This window comes from Ornithorhynchus anatinus, chromosome 5 (assembly GCF_004115215.2).
Source record: "Ornithorhynchus anatinus isolate Pmale09 chromosome 5, mOrnAna1.pri.v4, whole genome shotgun sequence".
NCBI lineage: Eukaryota > Metazoa > Chordata > Mammalia > Monotremata > Ornithorhynchidae > Ornithorhynchus > Ornithorhynchus anatinus.
Genome location: NC_041732.1, coordinates 85,894,359 through 85,914,694, shown reverse-complemented (window position 1 = coordinate 85,914,694; position 20,336 = coordinate 85,894,359). Strand labels below are relative to the sequence as shown.

The 20,336-nt window shown below is 46.3% G+C and overlaps 1 protein-coding gene across 1 annotated transcript in view; it reads left to right on the top strand.

The window, feature by feature from the left end:
• Positions 1-533: 533 nt before the first annotated feature.
• Positions 534-20,336, top strand: part of CCDC102B (coiled-coil domain containing 102B) — a 448,125-nt gene continuing 428,322 nt past the window's right edge. The window contains exons 1-2 of the mRNA XM_029064699.2: positions 534-1,153; positions 7,836-8,059. Coding sequence (XP_028920532.1) covers positions 548-1,153; positions 7,836-8,059 — 830 coding nt within the window. The 5' untranslated portion in view covers positions 534-547. The remainder of the gene's footprint in view (positions 1,154-7,835; positions 8,060-20,336) is intronic.

Below are 20,336 nucleotides of genomic sequence, written 5' to 3'. Positions count from 1 at the left end.
ACTTATGGAGCACTTTACGGTCTGAGGAGCACTGTACTAAGTGCTGGGGAGAGTACAATATAACTATAAACAGAAACATTCCCTGCCCAAAATGAGCTTAAAGTCTGGGAAGGGGGAGACTTAGGAGACTCCCATCAAATTAATATCTATGATACTTGCCCTCTCAGAGCTTCCAATTCAGTATTCCCCAGCTAGGCTCTCTCCTTTGGTTCCCATGATCCTTTCATTGGTTTCTGAGCGGATCTTATTGATTCATTCAATTGTGTTTATTGAGCGTGGAACACTGCGCTAAGTGCTGGGGACAGTGCAATAAATGGGCACATTCCTTGCCTTAGATGGTGTAAATAAACTCTCTGTGCATATGTGTTAAGGTCTCTGAAGAAAATTATAAAATGTTAACTAAGTGGTAGCATATTTCTTTCGTCTCACTTAAAATGATTTAAAAATGAACCCAGGGGTCAAAATGATCGACGCGACCCCTCTGAGGATTAATAAAAATGTTAACGATGAGATTTTATTTCTCTTCTAGGCCAGCAAAAAGTAAAACATGAATCTAGATTCTATTCATAGACTGATTGAAGAAACACAAGTTTTCCAGATCCCTCCATCCTCCGCCAGATCCCCCTGTGACAGCACCCTGCCGGTCCCGGCCCCCGACTCCTGGGGTCATTTCTACCTTCCTCACCCCGGGCTCTGCCCACACTCCTCTCACCGCTTTCCGGCTCACGGCCGCCCCGGCAATGACTGGGATATCGGCGAGGAGCTGCGTCTCCGGGAGCTCGAAGAAGTGAAGGCCCGGGCGGCCCAGATGGAGAAGACAATGCGCTGGTGGTCGGATTGCACCGCCAACTGGAGGGAGAAGTGGAGCAAGGTGCGGGCCGAGCGCAATAAAGCGCGGGAGGAGGGGAAGCAGCTCAGGATGAAGTTAGAGATGACCCTGAAAGAACTGAGTGCCCTGAAGCAGAGAAAGCAAGACCTGGGAAATGAGCAAGAGGACCCGGGAGTAGGAGAGACCTGGAAAAAAAAACCCATTGTCTTGGAAGGTCCTTACTCCCACGGAGGCACTTTACAGACAGGTTGCCAGGAAGACGATCCGACGAGACACGATGTTGGAGGAAATTGGGCTCAAGTGGCTCCAGAGATAAGAAAGAAGGTAAGGAATGCTGCCCCACGGCTTTCCATTTTTGCAGATTTTCCAAGTGGGCAACCCCATCCCACTTCTTTCCTGCTCCTCCCTGTTCTCCTAGACCTCCTTTGTTTCCTGGCCCATGTGGGGTTTTTTGTAATTTTTTTAGTTTGTTTATTGTTATGGTAGTTAAGCACAGGGCCTGCCACTTGGTTGCAATGTGACCTTGGGCAGGTTACTTGACTTCTCAGGGTCTCAGTTACCTCATTTGTAAAATGAGGATTGTGACTGTGACCCCCAAGTGGGAGAGGGACTGTGTTTAACCTGATTTGCTTGTATCCGCCCCAGCTCTTACTATGTCCCAGGCACTTTACTAAGTGCTTAACAATATCACAATTAATATTACACACTGTTCTGAACAGTGGATGAGGTACAAGTTGATTAGGTCAGTCGCAATTCCTGTCCCTCATGGGGCTCACAGTCTAAATAGGTGGGAGAACAGCTATTTAATCCCATTTTGCAGTTAAGAAAACTGAGGCCCAGAGAATAGTAATAATAATAATGGTATTTAAGTGCTTACTATGTGCCAGGCACAGTACTAAGTGCTGGGAAGTGAAGTGATTTGTCCAAGGTCACACAGCAGGGAAGTGACGGAGCCAAGATTAGAATCCAGGTCTTCGGAGTCCCAGGCCTGTCCTCTTTCCACTAAGGCCAAGCTGCTTTTCCCGTTCCCACACCTCAAACTGGGGAGCGAGGGGGGAGTAAAGAGGTTGGGTGAAGAGAGATTGGTTTGCAGAGTGTAAGGGGAGGAAGACTTTGTGCAGGGAACTATGGAGGAGTTTGGGCTGAGAAGGAGAGGGATCATGGAGGGGGAAAGGCTGGATTAGCCCCCTTTGACAGGAAAGAGGTCACCTTTACCGTGCTTTCTCAATCAGTCAATCATATTTACTGAGAGCTTACTCTGTGCAGAGCGCTGTACTAAATGTTTGGGGGAGTAGAGTATAACAGTAGAGAAAACAGCATGGCTTAGTGGAAAGAGCACGGGCTTGGGAGTCAGAGGTTGTGGGTTCTAATCCCAGCTCCGCCACTGGTCATCTGTGTGACTTTGGGCAAGTCACTTATACTTCTCTGCGCCTCAGTTACCTCATCTGTTAAAATGAGAATTAAGACCGTGAGCCCCACGTGGGACAAACTGATTACCTTGACTCTACCCCAGTGCATAGAACAGTGCTTGTGGTACATAGTAAGTACTTAACAAATAACATCATTATTATTATTATTATTGTAACAATAAACAGATGCATTCCCTGCTCACAACATGTTTAGTGTCTAGAGTGGGAGACAGACATTAATATAAGTAAATTACAGATATGGACATACTTTTCCTCATATCCCACTCTCTTCTGTGCCACCCTGACTTGTTCCTTTTGCTCTTCCCCCCTCTCCCAACCCCACAGCATTTATATAATTATTGGTAATTTTATTTATTTGTATTGATGTCTGTCTCTTCCCCCCACCCCCAACCCTAGACCGTGAGCTTGTCATGGGCAGGGATTGCTACAATCTATTCTTGTACTGTACTTTCCCAGCGCTTAGTACAGTGCTTTTCACACAGTAAGCGCTTAATAAATACATTGAATGAATGAATGAAAGTGGGGCTGGGAGGAGGGTTGAATAGAGGGAGCAAGTCAGGGAGATACAGAAGCGAGTGGGAGAAGAGGAAAGGAGGGCTTAAGTCAGAGAAGGCCTCTTGGAGGAGATGTGTCTTCAATAAGGCTTTGGTGGACAGTGCAGTGAATGTTGCTGCATCGATGAAAACTGCCAGGATTCCATAGCAGCATGTATTCCAGGGGAAAGAGCCCAGGCTTGGGAGTCAGAGGTCATGGGTTCGAATCCCGGCTCTACCACTTGTCAGCTGTGTGACTGTGGGCAAGTCACTTCACTTCTCTGTGCCTCAGTTACCTCATCTGTAAAATGGGGATTCATTCATTCAATAGTATTTATTGAGCGCTTACTATGTGCAGAGCACTGTACTAAGCGCTTGGGATGAACAAGTCGGCAACAGATAGAGACAGTCCCTGCCGTTTGACGGGCTTACAGTCTAATCGGGGGAGACGGACAGACAAGAACAATGGCACTAAACAGCGTCAAGGGGAAGAACATCTCATAAAAACAATGGCAACTAAATAGAATCAAGGCGATGTACAATTCATTAACAAAATAAATAGGGTAACGAAAATATATACAGTTGAGCGGACGGGTACGGTGCTGTGGGGATGGGAAGGGAGAGGTGGAGGAGCAGAGGGAAAAGGGGAAAATGAGGCTTTAGCTGCGGAGAGGTAAAGGGGGGATGGCAGAGGGAGTAGAGGGGGAAGAGGAGCTCAGTCTGGGAAGGCCTCTTGGAGGAGGTGATTTTTAAGTAAGGTTTTGAAGAGGGAAAGAGAATCAGTTTGGCGGAGGTGAGGAGGGAGGGCGTTCCGGGACCGCGGGAGGACGTGACCCAGGGGTCGACGGCGGGATAGGCGAGACCGAGGGACGGCGAGGAGGTGGGCGGCGGAGGAGCGGAGCATGCGGGGTGGGCGGTAGAAAGAGAGAAGGGAGGAGAAGTAGGAAGGGGCAAGGTGATGGAGAGCCTCGAAGCCTAGAGTGAGGAGTTTTTGTTTGGAGCGGAGGTTGATAGTCCTCCACTGGAGTTGTTTAAGAAGGGGAGTGACATGCCCGGATCGTTTCTGCAGGAAGATGAGCCGGGCAGCGGAGTGAAGAATAGACCGGAGCGGGGCGAGAGAGGAGGAAGGGAGGTCAGAGAGAAGGCTGACACAGTAGTCTAGCCGGGATATAACGAGAGCCCGTAATAGTAAGGTAGCCGTTTGGGTGGAGAGGAAAGGGCGGATCTTGGCGATATTGTAGAGGTGAAACCGGCAGGTCTTGGTAACGGATAGTATGTGTGGGGTGAACGAGAGGGACGAGTCAAGGATGACACCGAGATTGCGGGCCTGCGGGACGGGAAGGATGGTCGTGCCATCCACGGTGATGGAGAAGTCTGGGAGCGGACCGGGCTTGGGAGGGAAGATGAGGAGCTCAGTCTTGCTCATGTTGAGTTTTAGGTGGCGGGCCGACATCCAGGTGGAGACGTCCGGGAGGCGGGAGGAGATGCGAGCCTGAAGGGAGGGGGAGAGGACAGGGGCGGAGATGTAGATCTGCGTGTCATCTGCGTAGAGATGGTAGTCAAAGCCGTGAGAGCGGATGAGTTCACCGAGGGAGTGAGTGTAAATGGAGAACAGAAGAGGGCCAAGAACTGACCCTTGAGGAACTCCGACAGTTAAAGGATGGGAGGGGGAGGAGGCTCCAGCGTAGGAGACCGAGAATGACCGGCCAGAGAGGTAAGAGGAGAACCAGGAGAGGACAGAGTCCGTGAAGCCAAGGTGAGATAAGGTATGGAGGAGGAGGGGATGGTCGACAGTGTCAAAGGCAGCAGAGAGGTCAAGGAGGATCAGAATGGAGTAGGAGCCATTGGATTTGGCAAGAAGGAGGTCATGGGTGACCTTAGAGAGAGCAGTCTCGGTAGAGTGGAGGGGACGGAAGCCAGATTGGAGGGGGTCTAGGAGAGAATGGGAGTTAAGGAATTCTAGGCATCGATTGTAGACGACTCGTTCTAAGATTTTGGAAAGGAAGGGTAGTAGGGAGATAGGACAATAACTGGAGGGGGAAGTGGGGTCAAGAGCGGGTTTTTTTAGGATGGGGGAGACGTGGGCGTGTTTGAAGGCAGAGGGGAAGGAGCCCTTGGGGATTAACTGTGAACCTCACGTGGGACAACCTGATTACCCTGTATCTACCCCAGTGCTTAGAACAGTGCTCTGCACATAGCGCTTAACAAATACCAACATTGTTATTATTATTATTCCCTAAAATGGGATCTATGGGTTGAGGCATTCCCTGGTCCCATGAGGAAGGTGAAAAGAAATGTTTTCAGTCTAGAAAAGGGAAGGATGAGAGAGGTGAAATCACTGCCTTTACATCTGTTTCTACAGGGAGGACACTGACAAATTAGTATCGGCATCTCCTTGAGGGATGAACAGGAGGAATGAACCTGAATTATAGTGAGAGAGATATTGGTGGGTGTAAAGCAGAACTTTCCTACTGTTAGAGGGAGGAAGTTCTGGATAGAGTGTCTGAGCCTGAGGGAGCGGGGATGGACAACTTGAAGGAAGGGAAAGATGTCCCTTTATGCTGGAATGGGTGCGTTCATCTCCTGGAGTTAGAGGACTGGATCAGATGACCTCTGGAGGTTCATTCTGGAATTCTGGAATTTGATCAGTCTAAAACTTTCTCAGGGACCAATCAGAAGTAGATCAATAAGACAGTGAGCCCACTGTGGGCAGAGATTGCCTCTATTTGTTGCCTAATTGTGCTTTCCAAGCACTTAATACAGTGCTCTGCCCACAGTAAGGGCTCAATAAATACGATTGAATAAGTAAGCGCTTAATAAATGCGTATGAATGAATGAATGAAAAGGAATGGAAACCAAAAAGAGACAATGGGTTTTGTTTCTGTTCAGATTAGGTGAACAGTGCATTTTAGGAAATGGGGACTTTCCTCCCATCATCACCTGAGGTAGACAAGCCTTTCCTAACCCTGCACCCTCAGACCACTCTCCAAGTCAGATCCGGGGTTGCTTCTCCCACCCACCATCTTCTGCTCTGGTGTCCAAATGGCCAGCTGATCCTGAGACTGTTGTCCTCTCATTCTGCTCCCCACACTCCCAAGAATGCCTGCCTCCCTTTTCTCTCACCATCTCCTTTGGCATCCTCTTTTCATCATTTGCCTTCCCGTCTCCGCCGACCCTCTCTCTCCATTTACCACACTGCAAAAAAGAGAGCATCTTAACCACATACCATTCTGACCAGCTGGCTCTTGGATCCCTTCTAAGATGACTTCCAGGAGCCTGGAAAGCAGATGTAACACCAGCTGAGCATGTATGAGCCTTGTTTGGATTATCCCTGTTTTTGTTAAATGCTTACTACATGACAAGCACTGTTCTAAGCACTGAGATAAATTCAAGGTAATCAGGTTGGATACAGTCCCTGACCCACATGGGCTCACTGTCTTAACCCCCAATTTACAGTTGAGGGAACTGAGGCACAGAGAAGTGAAGTGAGTTGCCCAAGGTCACACAGCAGACATGTGGCGCAACTGAGATTAGAACCTACAACCTCTGACTCCCGAGCCTGTGCTCTTGCCACTGGCCATGCCACTGCATCTTTTCAGTGATGCTCATAACTGAGAGTACACATATAGCAAAACATTTCCATTGACATTTCATGCTACAGTAAATAGTAGTTATGTGCCCAGTTGGTAGAAACAGCTACCAGTGCCCTTTGGGTTGAGTTGAAGGGAGTTCTGAGATCCAATACATGGTTCTTTTAATCATTCAATCAGTGATATTTATTGATCGCTAAATATGCAGAGTGCTGAAATAAGGTCTTGGGAGAATGCAGTACAGCAGACACATTCCCTGCCCATAAAAAGCTTTCATTCAATAATATAATAATGTTGGTATTTGTTAAGCGCTTACTATGTGCCGAGCACTGTTCTAAGCGCTGGGGTAGACATAGGGGAAATTCACTGAGCATTCCCAGGATGGCTAGTGCCCTTATAAGAAGAAGCTCCCTGCTCTTCTCCTGTTCTCGATAAGATTCAGAGATGCTTTAAAAAGGAGAGTTATAAAATCCTGGCAACCATTATAAAACTTTCACAGGCTGTAACTGTCAGAAGGCATCAAATACCTGCTTTATTTCTATTGCAAGGGACAGGCTTGCCTGCTGGCCCTGAATCCAATGAAAAATCTTGTAGACTGGCTCCTTTTACCTTGTACCAGTGTCCAAGCCTTGTTTCTTTGTCTTTTGAAGATTGAGAAGATGAAAACTGGAGTAGAACTGAACTGTGACTGCAAAGAAAATGAAACACATTTGAGCTATCTTGCCTCTGACACACTGTTTTGAATATGCAATTGTGGCTATCCTTTTTATGGTGATTGTAACAATAGTTGAAATAACTTGACTGTGAATTCATTTTTTATCTTCAAATTTAGGAAACTAAGCTGAATTTCAGTTTGAATGGTTAGATGCTCCTTTCCCATGAATGTAAATTTGGATTCAATCTGATGTTTTTAATATCTGACCTCCATATTGACTTGATCAGCCGTCTGCTTAAGTTTGAGAAATCTAGCTCGATAAATATACAAAGTTGCAGTCTCTGCAAGTATTTCTCAGGCATTCTTTCTTCCTCTTCCTCAGGAGGAAGAAGCCTAATGGAATCTTTTCATTTAAAATTGGAGATTAGTCCAAATGCTTAGGACAGTGCTCTTCACACAGTAAGCATTTAATAAATTCCATTTTTGATCTATGTCACATATAGTTCACCAATGGAGTTTTAACTTTTAGAGTAATTAATGCTCACTGAAGAAAAGTGCATTTGAGGAAGCCCTTTTTTATTTTAATTTTTAGTCTATGCTTTTTTGCACTCAAGAGTTGGGGGACAGGTTGACAGAATTGTTTTGCAGATGTTCTGAATCAATAAAATGTGTCTTTGGTTTTAATCTGAGCTTCCTTTCCCCAAGTTCCTCCTGAGAGAATTTAAATTTGGGCTTTAAATCATGCAGAGTATCAGAGCCCGCATTTGGTTTAGTATGTTTGTTTTGATGTTCCTCTAGGAAGCGAATGTGACTGGTACCTTGCACAGATTCCACCTGCGGGATGTGAGAATCCAGTTGGAGCGTGCTGAATTCCTTCGGAAAGGTGTTTCTGCCATTTGTGCGACGAAGCCCGGAAAAGATCTGGGTGATGGTGGACAGCTTTTGGAAAATGAATTAGCCCAAATTTCATCTTTGAAGTTGCATTTGGATGAGTCCCAGAAAACCTTATGGAAGGAAAGAGAGTAAGTGGTAATCCTACCTTCCCTTAACCAAACTGCAGTCTCAATCTAACTTGATTACCTTGTATCCACCCCAGCGCTTAGTACAGTGCCGGGCACAAAATAAGCACTTAACAAATGCCATTTTATTATTATTATTATTATTATAATACCTCTTACTCGCATGTAATGAGAGTGGCATGAAACACTGTTTGCAGCTGTGGATGACATATCTTTTGAGTCTTCACAGCCTGGTAATTGAAAAAAGGATCGTGATTACGTCTTTTTCATCATCACTTTTTTTTGCTAAGCTTCCATAATCTAAGTAGGCTTCTAGGTTTTAAACTAATTTAACAGGAGTAATGGCAACAGTTGTGGAATTTATTAAACATTTGTAATGTATCAAGCACTGTGGTAAGCTCTGGGATAGATGCCATATAATCATGTTTGACCCCATCCCTGGCCCACATGGGGCTCACACTCTAAAGGTGGGAGAAAGCAGGCATTTAATCCTCCTTGATAGGGAAATTGAGGCACAGAAGAGAAGTTAAGTGTTCTGCTCAAATTCAAACAACCCTTAAGTGGCATAGCCAGGATTAGAATCCAGTTCCCCTGACTTACTCCTGGGCCCATACTCTGCCCAATAGGCCACACTGCTTCACTCTCAGGACCGGAGTCATTCTAAGAGAGGCGATGCCCCTGGATGTTGGTCTTTGGGCAAGTTCTCCAAAGCAAAAAGAGTTACAGTCTGGGAGTCACTGAGTTAATTTAACAGTGTAAGTGCTGTGGGGTGGAGGGAGGGGTGAATAAAGGATATAAATCCAAGTGCAAGGGCCACACAGAAGGGAGTGGGAGAAGAGGAAATGAAGAAGACTTAGTTCGGAAAGGCCTCTTGAAAATGTGCTTTTAATAAGGCTCTGAAAGTGGGGAGAGTGATTGCCTGTCGGATATGAAGAGGAAAGTAGTTCCAGGCCAGAGGCAGGATGTGGGTGAGAGGTCAGTGTTGTCAAGTGAGATAGAGGTACAGTGTGCGTGCTGACATTAGAAGAGGGAAGTGTGTGGGCTGGTTTGTATTAGGAAATCAGGGAGGTCAGTAGGAGGAAGTCTCAGGCCACAATAATAATCATAATAACGGTATTTTTTAAGTGTTTACTCTGTGCCAAGCACTGGGGTAGATAAAAGGTAATCAGGTTGTTCCACGTGGGACTCACAGTCTTAATCCCCATTTTACAGATGAGGTAAATGAAGCACAGAGAAGTGAAATGACTTGCCCAAAGTCACACAGCTGACAAGAGGCGGAGCTAGGATTACAACCCACAATCTCTGATTCCCAAGCCCATGCTCTTTCCACTAAGCCACTCTGCTTTGAGTGAGGGGTCAATGGTGAGATAGATGAGGTTGATGTACAGTGACTAGGTTGGCATTAGAGGAGCAAAGCGAGCGTACTGGGTTGTAGCAGTAATCAGAAAGATGAAGTAGGAAGGGGAAAGGTGATTGAGTGCTTGAAAACCTATGGGAAAGAGTTTCTGCTTGATGTGGAGGTAGTTGAGCCACCACTGGAGGTTCTTGAGGAGTAGGGAAACACGGACTGAATGCTTTTGTAGGAAAATGATCCAGGCAGCCTAGTGAAGTGCGCTGGAGACTGGAGTGGGAAGAGAGAGGAGGCAAGGAGGTCAGCAAGGAGGCTGAAGCAGTAAAGGAGGAACAGGAAAAATACTTGGATTAATATGGTCGCCATTTGGATGGAGAGGAAAGGGTGGACATTAGTGATGCTGTGAAGGTTGAACCTCCATTCTAATCCTCCTTGACCTCTCTGCTGCCTTTGACACTGTCGACCATCCCCTCCTCCTCCATACCTTATCTCACCTTGGCTTCACGGACTCTGTCCTCTCCTGGTTCTCCTCTTACCTCTCTGGCCGGTCATTCTCGGTCTCCTTTGCTGGAGCCTCCTCCCCCTCCATCCTTTAACTGTTGGAGTTCCTCAAGGGTCAGTTCTTGGCCCTCTTCTGTTCTCCATTTACATTCACTCCCTCGGTGAACTCATCCGCTCTAACGGCTTTGACTACCATCTCTACGCAGATGACACGCAGATCTACATCTCCGCCCCTGTCCTCTCCCCCTCCCTTCGGGCTCGCATCTCCTCCCGCCTCCGGGACGTCTCCACCTGGATGTCGGCCCGCCACCTAAAACTCAACATGAGCAAGACTGAGCTCCTCATCTTCCCTCCCAAACCCGGTCCTCTCCCAGACTTCTCTATCACCGTCGATGGCACGACCATCCTTCCCGTCTCTCGGGCCCGCAATCTCGGTGTCATCCTTGACTCGTCTCTCTCGTTCACCCCACGCATCCTATCCGTTACTGAGACCTGCCGGTTTCACCTCTACAATATTGCCAAGATCCGCCCTTTCCTCTCCACCCAAACGGCTATTTTACCGGTACGGGCTCTCATGATATCCCGGCTGGATTATTGTGTCAGCCTTCTCTCCGATCTCCCTTCCTCCTCTCTCTCCCCGCTCCGGTCTATTCTTCACTCCGCTGCCCGGCTCATCTTCCTGCAGAAACGATCTGGGCATGTCACTCTCCTTCTTAAACACCTCCAGTGGTTGCCCATCGACCTCCGCTCCAAACAAAAACTCCTCACTCTAGGCTTCGAGGCTCTCCATCACCTTGCCCCTTCCTACCTCTCCTCCCTTCTCTCCTTCTACCACCCACCCCGCACGCTCCGCTCCTCTGCCGCCCACCTCCTCACCGTCCCTCGGTCTCGCCTATCCCGCCGTCGACCCCCGGGTCACGTCCTCCCGCGGTCCCGGAACGCCCTCCCTCCTCACCTCCGCCAAACTGATTCTCTTTTCCTCTTCAAAACCCTACTTAAAACTCACCTCCTCCAAGAGGCCTTCCCAGACTGAGCTCCTCTTCTCCCTCTACTCCCTCTGCCACCCCCCCTTTACCTCTCCGCAGCTAAACCCTCTTTTTCCCCTTTTCCCTCTGCTCCTCCACCTCTCCCTTCCCATCCCCACAGCACTGTACTCGTCCGCTCAACTGTATATATTTTCATTACCCTATTAATTTTGTTAATGAATTGTACATCGCCTCGATTCTATTTAGTTGCCATTGTTTTTACGAGATGTTCTTCCCCTTGACTCTATTTATTGCCATTGTTCTTGTCCATCTCCCCCGATTAGACTGTAAGCCCGTCAAACGGCAGGGACTGTCTCTATCTGTTGCCGACTTGTTCATCCCAAGCGCTTAGTACAGTGCTCTGCACATAGTAAGCGCTCAATAAATACTATTGAATGAATGAATGAATGACAGGATTTGGTGACCGAATGACTATGCTGATTGAATGAGAAAGATGATTAGAGGATAATGACAAGGTTATAGGCTTGTGAGACAGAAAGGATGGTGGTCCTGCCTACAGTGATAGGAAAGTCGGAGGGAAGACAGGATTTGTGTGGGAAGATGAGAAGTTCTGTTTTGGGCATGTTAAGTTTGAGGTATCAATGGGACATCCAAATAGAGATGTCCCAAAGGCAGAAGGAGATATGAGACTGGAGAGAAGGAGAGAGAGGCAAGGACTGGAGAGGTAGATTTGGGAATCATCTGCATAGAGATAGTCGTTAATAATAATCATAATAATAATAATAATACTGGTATTTAAGTGCTTACTATGTGCCAGGCACTGTACTAAGCTCTGGGGTGGATACAAGCAAATCGAGGTGGACACAGTCCCAGTCCCATATGGGGCTCACAGTCTCAGTCTCCATTTTACAGATGAGGTACCTGAGACACAGAGAAGTGAAGTGACTTGCCTAAGGTCATGCTGCAGACAGGGGCTAGAGCTGGAATTAGAACCCATGATCTTCTGACTCCCAGGCCTGTGCTCTATCCACTACAACATGAAGTTGTAGGAGTGAATGAGTTACCCAGAGGAGTGGGTGTAGATGAAGAATAGAAGGGGACCCAGAAGTTGAGGGACTCCTAACAGAGGGAAGGAGACAGAGGAGGATTATATGAAAAAGACTAAGAATGAGCAGCCAGAGAGATAGAAGAACCAGGAGAGAAGAGTGTCAGAGGACTGCATTTTTCTGTGTGATCCACTGATATTGGTCTTAGGGACAGACAAGTTATCAGCCAAGAACATTAACACTTGGCTTTACTTGGTTCTTCAATCATCAATAGTAATAATGATAATAATGATTGTATTTGTTAAGCACTTACTATGTGTCAAACACTGTTCCAAATGCTGGGATAGGTATAAGCTAATCAGGTTGGATAAAGTCCCTGTCCCACATGGGACTCACAGTCTTAATCCCCATTTTGTAGAGGAGGAAACTGAGGCACAGAGAAGTGAAGTGACTTGCCCAAGGACACACAGCAGACTGTGCAGAGCACTACTTGTGAGTGTACAGTAGAGCTAGTAGACATAATAAATAATGTTGGTATTTGTTAAGTGCTTACTATGTGCAGAGCACTGTTCTAAGCCCTGGGGTAGATAGAGGGTAATCAGGTTGTGCCATGTCAGGCTCACAGTCTTAATCCCCATTTTACAGATGAGGTAACTGAGGCCCAGAGAAGTTAAGTGACTTGCCCACAGTCACACAGCTGACAAGTGGCAGAGCCGGGATTCGAACCCCTGACCTCCGACTCCCAAGCCCAGGCTCTTTCCACTGAGCCACGCTGCTGACATGAACCGTGCCATCAGGAAGCTTGCAATTTAGCAGGGGGAGACTGACACTAAACTATATTATAGATAATGGGGAGTAACAAGGTTTAAGAAATGTGCATAAAGCTATCGAGGAGGGAGGGGAGGGTGAGTATTTAGGGGGTGAAATCCCAAGACCTTAGGTGATATAGAAGCGCTGATAGAAGGGGAAACAGAGTGGGGAGATCAGTCAATCATGTTTATTGAAGGCTTAGGGTGTGCAGAGCACTGTACTTAAGCTCTTGGGAGAGTACAACACAAGAGAGTTGGTAGACATGTTTCTGAGATGAGATTAATGAGGGAAGCCATCCTGCAGGTGATGTGCCTTCAGTGAATATTTGAAGATGGGGAGAGCGGTGGTCCATCAGATATGGAAGAGAAAGGAGGATGTGAGCAAATGTTTGATGGCAAGAGAGACGAGAGTGAGGCACAGCGACTAGGTTGGCATAAGAAGAGAGAAGCATGTTGGCTAACGTGCAAAGTGTCAGCTTGAAAGCAAGGATATTGTCTATTACGATGTGCTTAGGACAGTGCTCTGCATAGGGTAGGTGCTTAATAATTTCTATTTATGGATTGATGCATATTGGGAAAGGAGTGAAAATAAGAAGCAAGAGAACAGACTGAGGGCCTTAAAATCTGTGATCAGGAGGCTGTACAGTGTGGCTTAATGGATAAAGCACTGGCCTTTAAGTTAGGAGGACCTGGGTTTTAATTATGGCTCCACCATGGTTCTGCTGGGTGACCTTGGGCAAGTCACTTCACTTTTTTGGGTTTCAGTTACCTCATCTGTAAAATGGAGATTAAGAGTGTGAGTGTGGGACAGGGACCGTTTCCAACCTGATTAACTCGTATTTACCCCACTGCTTAGAACAGTGCTTGGCACATAGTAAGCACTTAACAAGTACTATGATTATTATTTTTAATAGTAGTATGAGGAATAGAATGGTCAACCCCTGGAGGTTTTGGAGGAGTAGAGAGGTGTACAAAATAACATTTTAGAAAAATACTATTTAGAAATGCATTTAAATGCCATTTAAAAATGCATTTAGAAAAACGATCTGGGCAGCAGAGTGTCATAGAGACTGGAGTGGAGAGAGAGGCTGGAGACAGAGAGATCTGCAAGAGGGGGTCTTCATAAAGTGTGAGCTCCTGGTGGACAGAAAACATGGATCTTGTCTTTTACTTTCCAAGTGCTTAGTACAGTTCATTGCCCCTGAGACCACTTAATAAATACTTTTACTACTATGGAGTTACTTTAAGGAGGCATTGGCACAATACAGTCAGAGGAAAGGTTAACTGCTGTTTGTAAATGGATGCTGTTGCTTTTCGATAGAGAAAGGTCCTCGCGTCTCCAGAAGCACCGTTGTCTCTCACCAGAACCTAGCTGAACCAAAAAACAAAAGCCAAGTTCCTTCCTCCCCAGCATCAGCAGGAAATGCAACAAGTCCAGTCCAAAGAATGAGCACCAACTGGCTTGGATTCAGCAGCTGTTTCCCCAGCATTCTGTTCTGAACTGGCCTGTGGGCGTTGTGAATCAGGGGGTTATGTGTCTATGAATCAACATTTGTTTATAATCCACATGAGACAATTACCAAGCCTTTTTTCCATCCCAGGCATGGTTCCCAAGGATGGAATATGTGTTAGGCCTATTAATCTATCAGACCTTTCCAGTCTCCCTTCCAAAATCTCTGCAAGTGGGTGGCGTGTGCTGAACACAGGTTTCACATATACTCAGCAACACTTCCTTTACATTGCCCACATCTTGTGGACCCTCTAATTCTAGCGGAAGGCGGAACTCAATTAGGGAGCCAAGAAATATCATTGATTGACCCCAATTCTGGTCCCAACTCTGTGACTGGGTCACCAGGACTCCAAGATCAATCAGTCAATCACTGGTATTTATGGAGTGTGTCTACTGTGTGTCTACTGTGTGTAGAGCACTGTACTAAGCAGTTGGGAGAGTACAATGTAACGGAGTTGATAATCACATTCCCTGTCCACAATGATTTACAATCAAGCAATGGTATTTACTGATCACTTACTGTGTGCAGAGCATTCTCCTAAGCACTTGGGAGAGTCTAGTTCAATACAACACAGTTGGTAGATATGTTCGAGAAGCATTGTGGCTTAGTGGAAAGAGTTACGGTTTGAGAGTCAGAGGTCATGGGTTCTAATCCTGCCTCCACCACTTGTCCGTTAAGTGACTTGTCCAACTTAACTCCGTGTCCCAAATTGATTTTTTTTCAGTCAAGCACATGCTTATAGGTGGTAACAATAATAATGATAATAATGCCTCTGCTACTTGTCAGCTATGTGACCTTGGGCAAGTCACTTAACTTCCCTGTGCCTCAGTCACCTCATCTGTACAATGGGGATTAAGACTGTGAGCCTCAAGTGGGACAACCTGATTACCCTGTATCCCTCCCACCCCCAATGCTTAGAATAGTGTTTCGCACATAGTAAGCGCTTAACAAATGCCTGGGGGAAGCAGCGTGGCTCAGTGGAAAGAGCCTGGGTTTCGGAGTCAGAGGTCATAGGTTCGACTCCCGGCTCTGCCACTTGTCAGCTGTGTGACTGTGGGCGAGTCACTTCACTTCTCTGTGCCTCAGTTACCTCATCTGTAAAATGGGGATTAAAACTGTGAGCCTCACGTGGGACTACCTGATGACCCTGTATCTCCCCCAGCGCTTAGAACAGTGCTCTGCACATAGTAAGCGCTTAACAAATACCAACATTATTATGTTTATTATAAGGTAACCAATAACCTTCTTCCTGCCAAACCTGACTGCCTCTATTCTACCCTAGTCCTCCTAGACCTCTCAGCTGCCTTTAACACTATATACCACTCCCTTCTCCTTGAAATTTTGGATTTGCTGACAAAATCCTCTCTTGGTCTCTTCTCCTATCTCTCTGATCATTCCTACTCTTTTGTTGGCTCCTCCTCTGCTTCCCACCCTCTGATAAGTAGGGTTCGCTCAAGGCTCATTTCTAGATTCTCTTCTATTCCCCATCTACACCCATTCCCTTGGAGAACTCATTTGCTCCCATGGCTTCAATTACCATCTCAGTGCAGATGATTTCCAAATCCACATCTTTAGTACTGACCCTTCTCCTTCTCTGAAATATCCCATTGTTTCCTGCCTTCAGGATATCTCTACTGAGATGTCCTGTGGATACCTCAATTACACATATCCAAACTAAACTCTTCTCTCCCAAACCCTGTCTTCCTCTTCTTTTTCCCATCACTGTAGACAACACCACTATCCCTCCATCTCATAAATCCATCATCTTGGCTTTATCCTCGACTCATCTGTCTCAATCCACCCACATATTCTATCTGTCACCTGATCCCATCAGATCTACCTTCACAACATTGCTAAAATCTACCCTTTCCTCTCCTTCCAAACTTCTACCCCCCCTCATCCTACCCTGCCTTTGACTACTGCATCTGCTTTCTTGCTGATCTCCCAGCATCCTGTCCCCACTCCGGTCCATACTTCACTCAGCTGTATGGGTCATTTTTCAACTAAAACGCTCAGGGCGTCTCTTTCTGTTCCTCAAGAACCTCCAGTGGGCATCTATTTACCTCCAGATCAAACAGAAACTCCTTACCAAAGGCTTTAAAGCAGTCAATCAGCTTGCCCCATCCTCCTCAACCTTCCTGATTTCCTATTACAGACCAACCCGCATACACCGCTCCTCTAGCTCCACCTTACTCACTGTGCCCCAGTCTCATCTATCTTGCCACTGACTACTTTCCCGTGTTCACCCCTAACGTGGAATTACCTCCTCGTCCATATGAGCCAGACCACTCTTCTCTCCATCTTCAAAACATTATTAAGGTTACATCTCCTCCAAGAGGCTTTTCTCGATTAAGCCCTTTTTTTCTCCAGCTTGCTCTCCCTTCTGTTTGGTGTATACACTTGGATCTATGGCCTTTGGACATTTGATATTCACCACTCTCATTCCCACAACACTTATGTACATATGTTTAAATTATATATCATAAATAATATTAGTCTGCCCCCCTCTAGATTGCAATCTCATTATGTACAGGGAACATAATTAACATTATGCTAATTTTGTGGTTCTGTATTCTCCTAGCCACTTAGTACAGTGCTCCGCAGCACACAGTAAGCACGAGCCTGGGCTTCGGAGTCAGAGGCCATGGGTTCGACTCCCGGCTCTGCCACTTGTCAGCTGTGTGACTGTGGGCAAGTCACTTAACTTCTCTGTGCCTCAGTTACCTCATCTGTAAAATGGAGATTAACTGTGAGCCTCACCTGGGACAACCTGATTATCCTGTATCTCCCCCAGTGCTTAGAACAGTGCTCTGCACATAGTAAGCACTTAACAATTACCAACATTATTATTATTCATATACCATTGATTGAGTGATTGACTGGGAGGATAGGGTTTGCACAGAAAGATTAAGATTTTTGTTTTGGACCCCTTAAATTTGAGATTTAGGCACTGCATTTATATGTAAATAAGGCATCCAAGTAGAGAGGTCCTAAAACCAGTAGGAAATGCAAGACTGCAGAGAAGGAGAAAGGTCAGGGCTAGGGAAGAGTGAGGTCAGGGCTGGAGAAGTAGATTCGAGAATACCCACGTAAAGATGTATTTGAACCTGTGATAGTGAATTCTTCAAATGAATGGGCATAAATGGAAAACAGAAAGGGACCCAGATTTGAGCCTTGAAGGACTCCCACATTTAGGGGATGGGAGGCCAAGAAGGAACTTGGAGAGACATTGCGGAGGAGCAGCCAGAAGGATAGGAGAAGCACCAGGAGAGAGTAGTGTCAGTGAAGCCAAGGTTAAATAATGTTTCCAGGAGAAGGGGGTGGTCAACACTAAAGAACGAAGCTGAGAGATAAAGTTAGGGTATGAAAAAGGAGAGGCCCCTGGAGATGGTTAGATTGAGTGCATGTCCTAGTTGGTGAATGGGTGAGGTGGATTAGAGCAGGAGTTCAGTGGACTTGAGCGAGAGGAAGCAGGCAACAGGAAGGTCAGTGGGAACATCCACGTGGATTTTGAAGTCCCTGAGGATCAGTGTAGAGGTGGAGGAAGAGCAAAGGAATATGAGGAAGCAATCAAAGCAGTTGAGAAAGTTGGAGGTGGGGCTTGGGGACAGTGGATTAGAGTGAGCAGTAATTAGAGTGGATGGTAGAGGCAGAGGATGTGGACTTCAAAGAAAGGGAAGGAAAGTGATGGGTGGGTGGAGGGGAGGTGGAATGGTGTGAAAGTGGCATTGTCAGACAAGAAAGAAATTTACACCTCTCTTTTCCCGGTGAGTCTAAGGGAATGAAAAAGAACAGTCTGTGTGCCCATTGCACAGGGGAGACGGTGTCATGTGGGGAGAGTCAGGTTTCAGTGATGGCCGGGAGGACTCGTCACTGGCTCAGGAACTGCTCAAGGGCAAAGGGAAGATTTCCTGTGCCCAAGGGATATTCTTTTCCACAACCACCCTTGTTTGGGATTATGGAGTGTGGGAGGATGAGGATGGAGAACTCATAAGGGCAAAATGAGTGAGGGTGGGAGGAAAGGCATGGAGCTGTGTTGTGAAAGAAGGTCAGGGATGGGGTGATTAGAAGGAGGGGTATAAGGGGACATGGTGAGATCAGAGAATTTTATGAGAGTTAAGAGATTTTGTCCAGAGAAATTACAGCTAAATCTGGGGCTTCCTGGGATTAATCATGAGATTGAATGCAGATCTTTCCAAGTGAAAGACTGGGAATACACCCAGTCAGGCGGATCTTTGGGAGCGGGGAATGTATCTGTTTATTGTTGAATTGTACTCTCCCAAGTGCTTAGTAATAATAATAATTATGGTATTTGGTAAGTGCTTATTATGTGCCAGGCACTGTACTAAGCACAGGGTGGATACGAACAGATCGGATTGAACACAGCCCCTGTCCCACATGGGACTCGTGGTCTCGATGCCCGTTTTACAGATGAGGTAATTGAGGCCCAGAGAAATGAAGTGACTTGCCCAAAGTCAGACAGCAGACAAATGGTGGAGCCAGGATTAGAACCCATGACCTTCTGACTCCCAGGCCCAGGCTCTATCCACTATACCAGGCTGCTTCCTACAGTGCTCTGCACGTAGTAAGCGCTTAATCAATACGATCAAATGAATGAAATGGAAGAATGTTGAGCCGTAAACTGGCAGCTGTTGATATAAAAAAAGGGCAGGGTTTCTCACTGGTGTCAACCCTGCTTGGTCTGTGTTCTCCACTGTGAAACTTGAGCCTGGCTGCCTAGGGACCGGGACCACTGTACTAAGTGCTTGGGAGAGTACAATATAACAATAAACAAGCAAATTCCTTGCCCACAACGAGTTTACAGTCAATAGAGGGAGACAGACATTAATATAAATCAATTACAGATATGTATATAAGTGCTGTGGGGCTGGGAGGGGGGATGCAGAAGGGAGTGGGAGAAGAGGAAAGGAGAGTGTTGTACTAAGTGTGTGGTAGAACACAATCTAACACTATAGCAGGCACATTCCCTACCTACAGTGAACTTACAGTCCAGAGTTTCCTGAGTGGAGCTCCTGTGCTCCTCTACCCCAGGACTTTTTTTTTTTTTTTGTGTGTGTGTGTGTGGTATTAAGCGCTGGGCTAGATACCAGTAATCAGGTTGGACACATTCCCTTTGCCACATGGGGCTCACAGTCTTAATCCCCATTTTACAGATGCACAAGGCACAGAGAAGTGAAGTGACATGCCAAGGTCACACAGGAGACAAGCAGTGGAGTTGGGATTAGAGTCCAGGTCCTTCTGAGTCCTAGGCTCATGCTCTATCCACTAGGCCATGTTGCTTCTCTCATTATTCTCATCCATTTTTATTCTCATGCATCGTTAAGTGCAAGGCTTGAGGAAGTTGGAAGCTTGGAGGGCTGCCCATTCCTCCCCATCAGTTGGCTTTTCCTCCTGCAGTGCCAAGAAGGAAGGCTCCATAAAAGCAATAAACTCAGTCTGTCTCAACAATCTCTGAAGATCACTAAGACACTAATTGGATCTTTGTGGGCATCTGTCTACCCCTCTAGACTGTAAACTCATTGTGGCCAGGGAATATGTTTGTTTATTGTTTCATTGTACTCTCCCAACTGCTTAGAACAGTGCTCTGCACACAGCACTCAATAAATACAACTGAATGAATTGGTTAGTTAGACGGCCATACTGGGGACGACTGGCCAAGCCACTGGAAATTGTGGTCTCTTCGCAAGAGGTAGAATGCTCACAAGGAGAAAAGTATTGACATTTCAGGTGTTATTCCACACGTGGGAATTTTCACATAAAGGAGAAGAAAAATAGTTTAGCACAGAATAGATGCAAAAGAATAATTTGGGCAATTGCTTATAACCAGAGAGGAGGCCTCCAGTGAAGGAATTGAAATGCTGAACACAACCCTGACCCAAATTCTCCATTCTTCCCTATCACCAGCAACACTCCGATACCCCTGTCCCAGAATGCCATAGTTACTAATCAGCATGATTTAGTTTTGTTGCACTGGATATAGTCTCCACCTTTGTAATATTAATAATTGTGGCATTTGTTAAATGCTTACTACATGGATGGTGCTCTTCTAAGCACT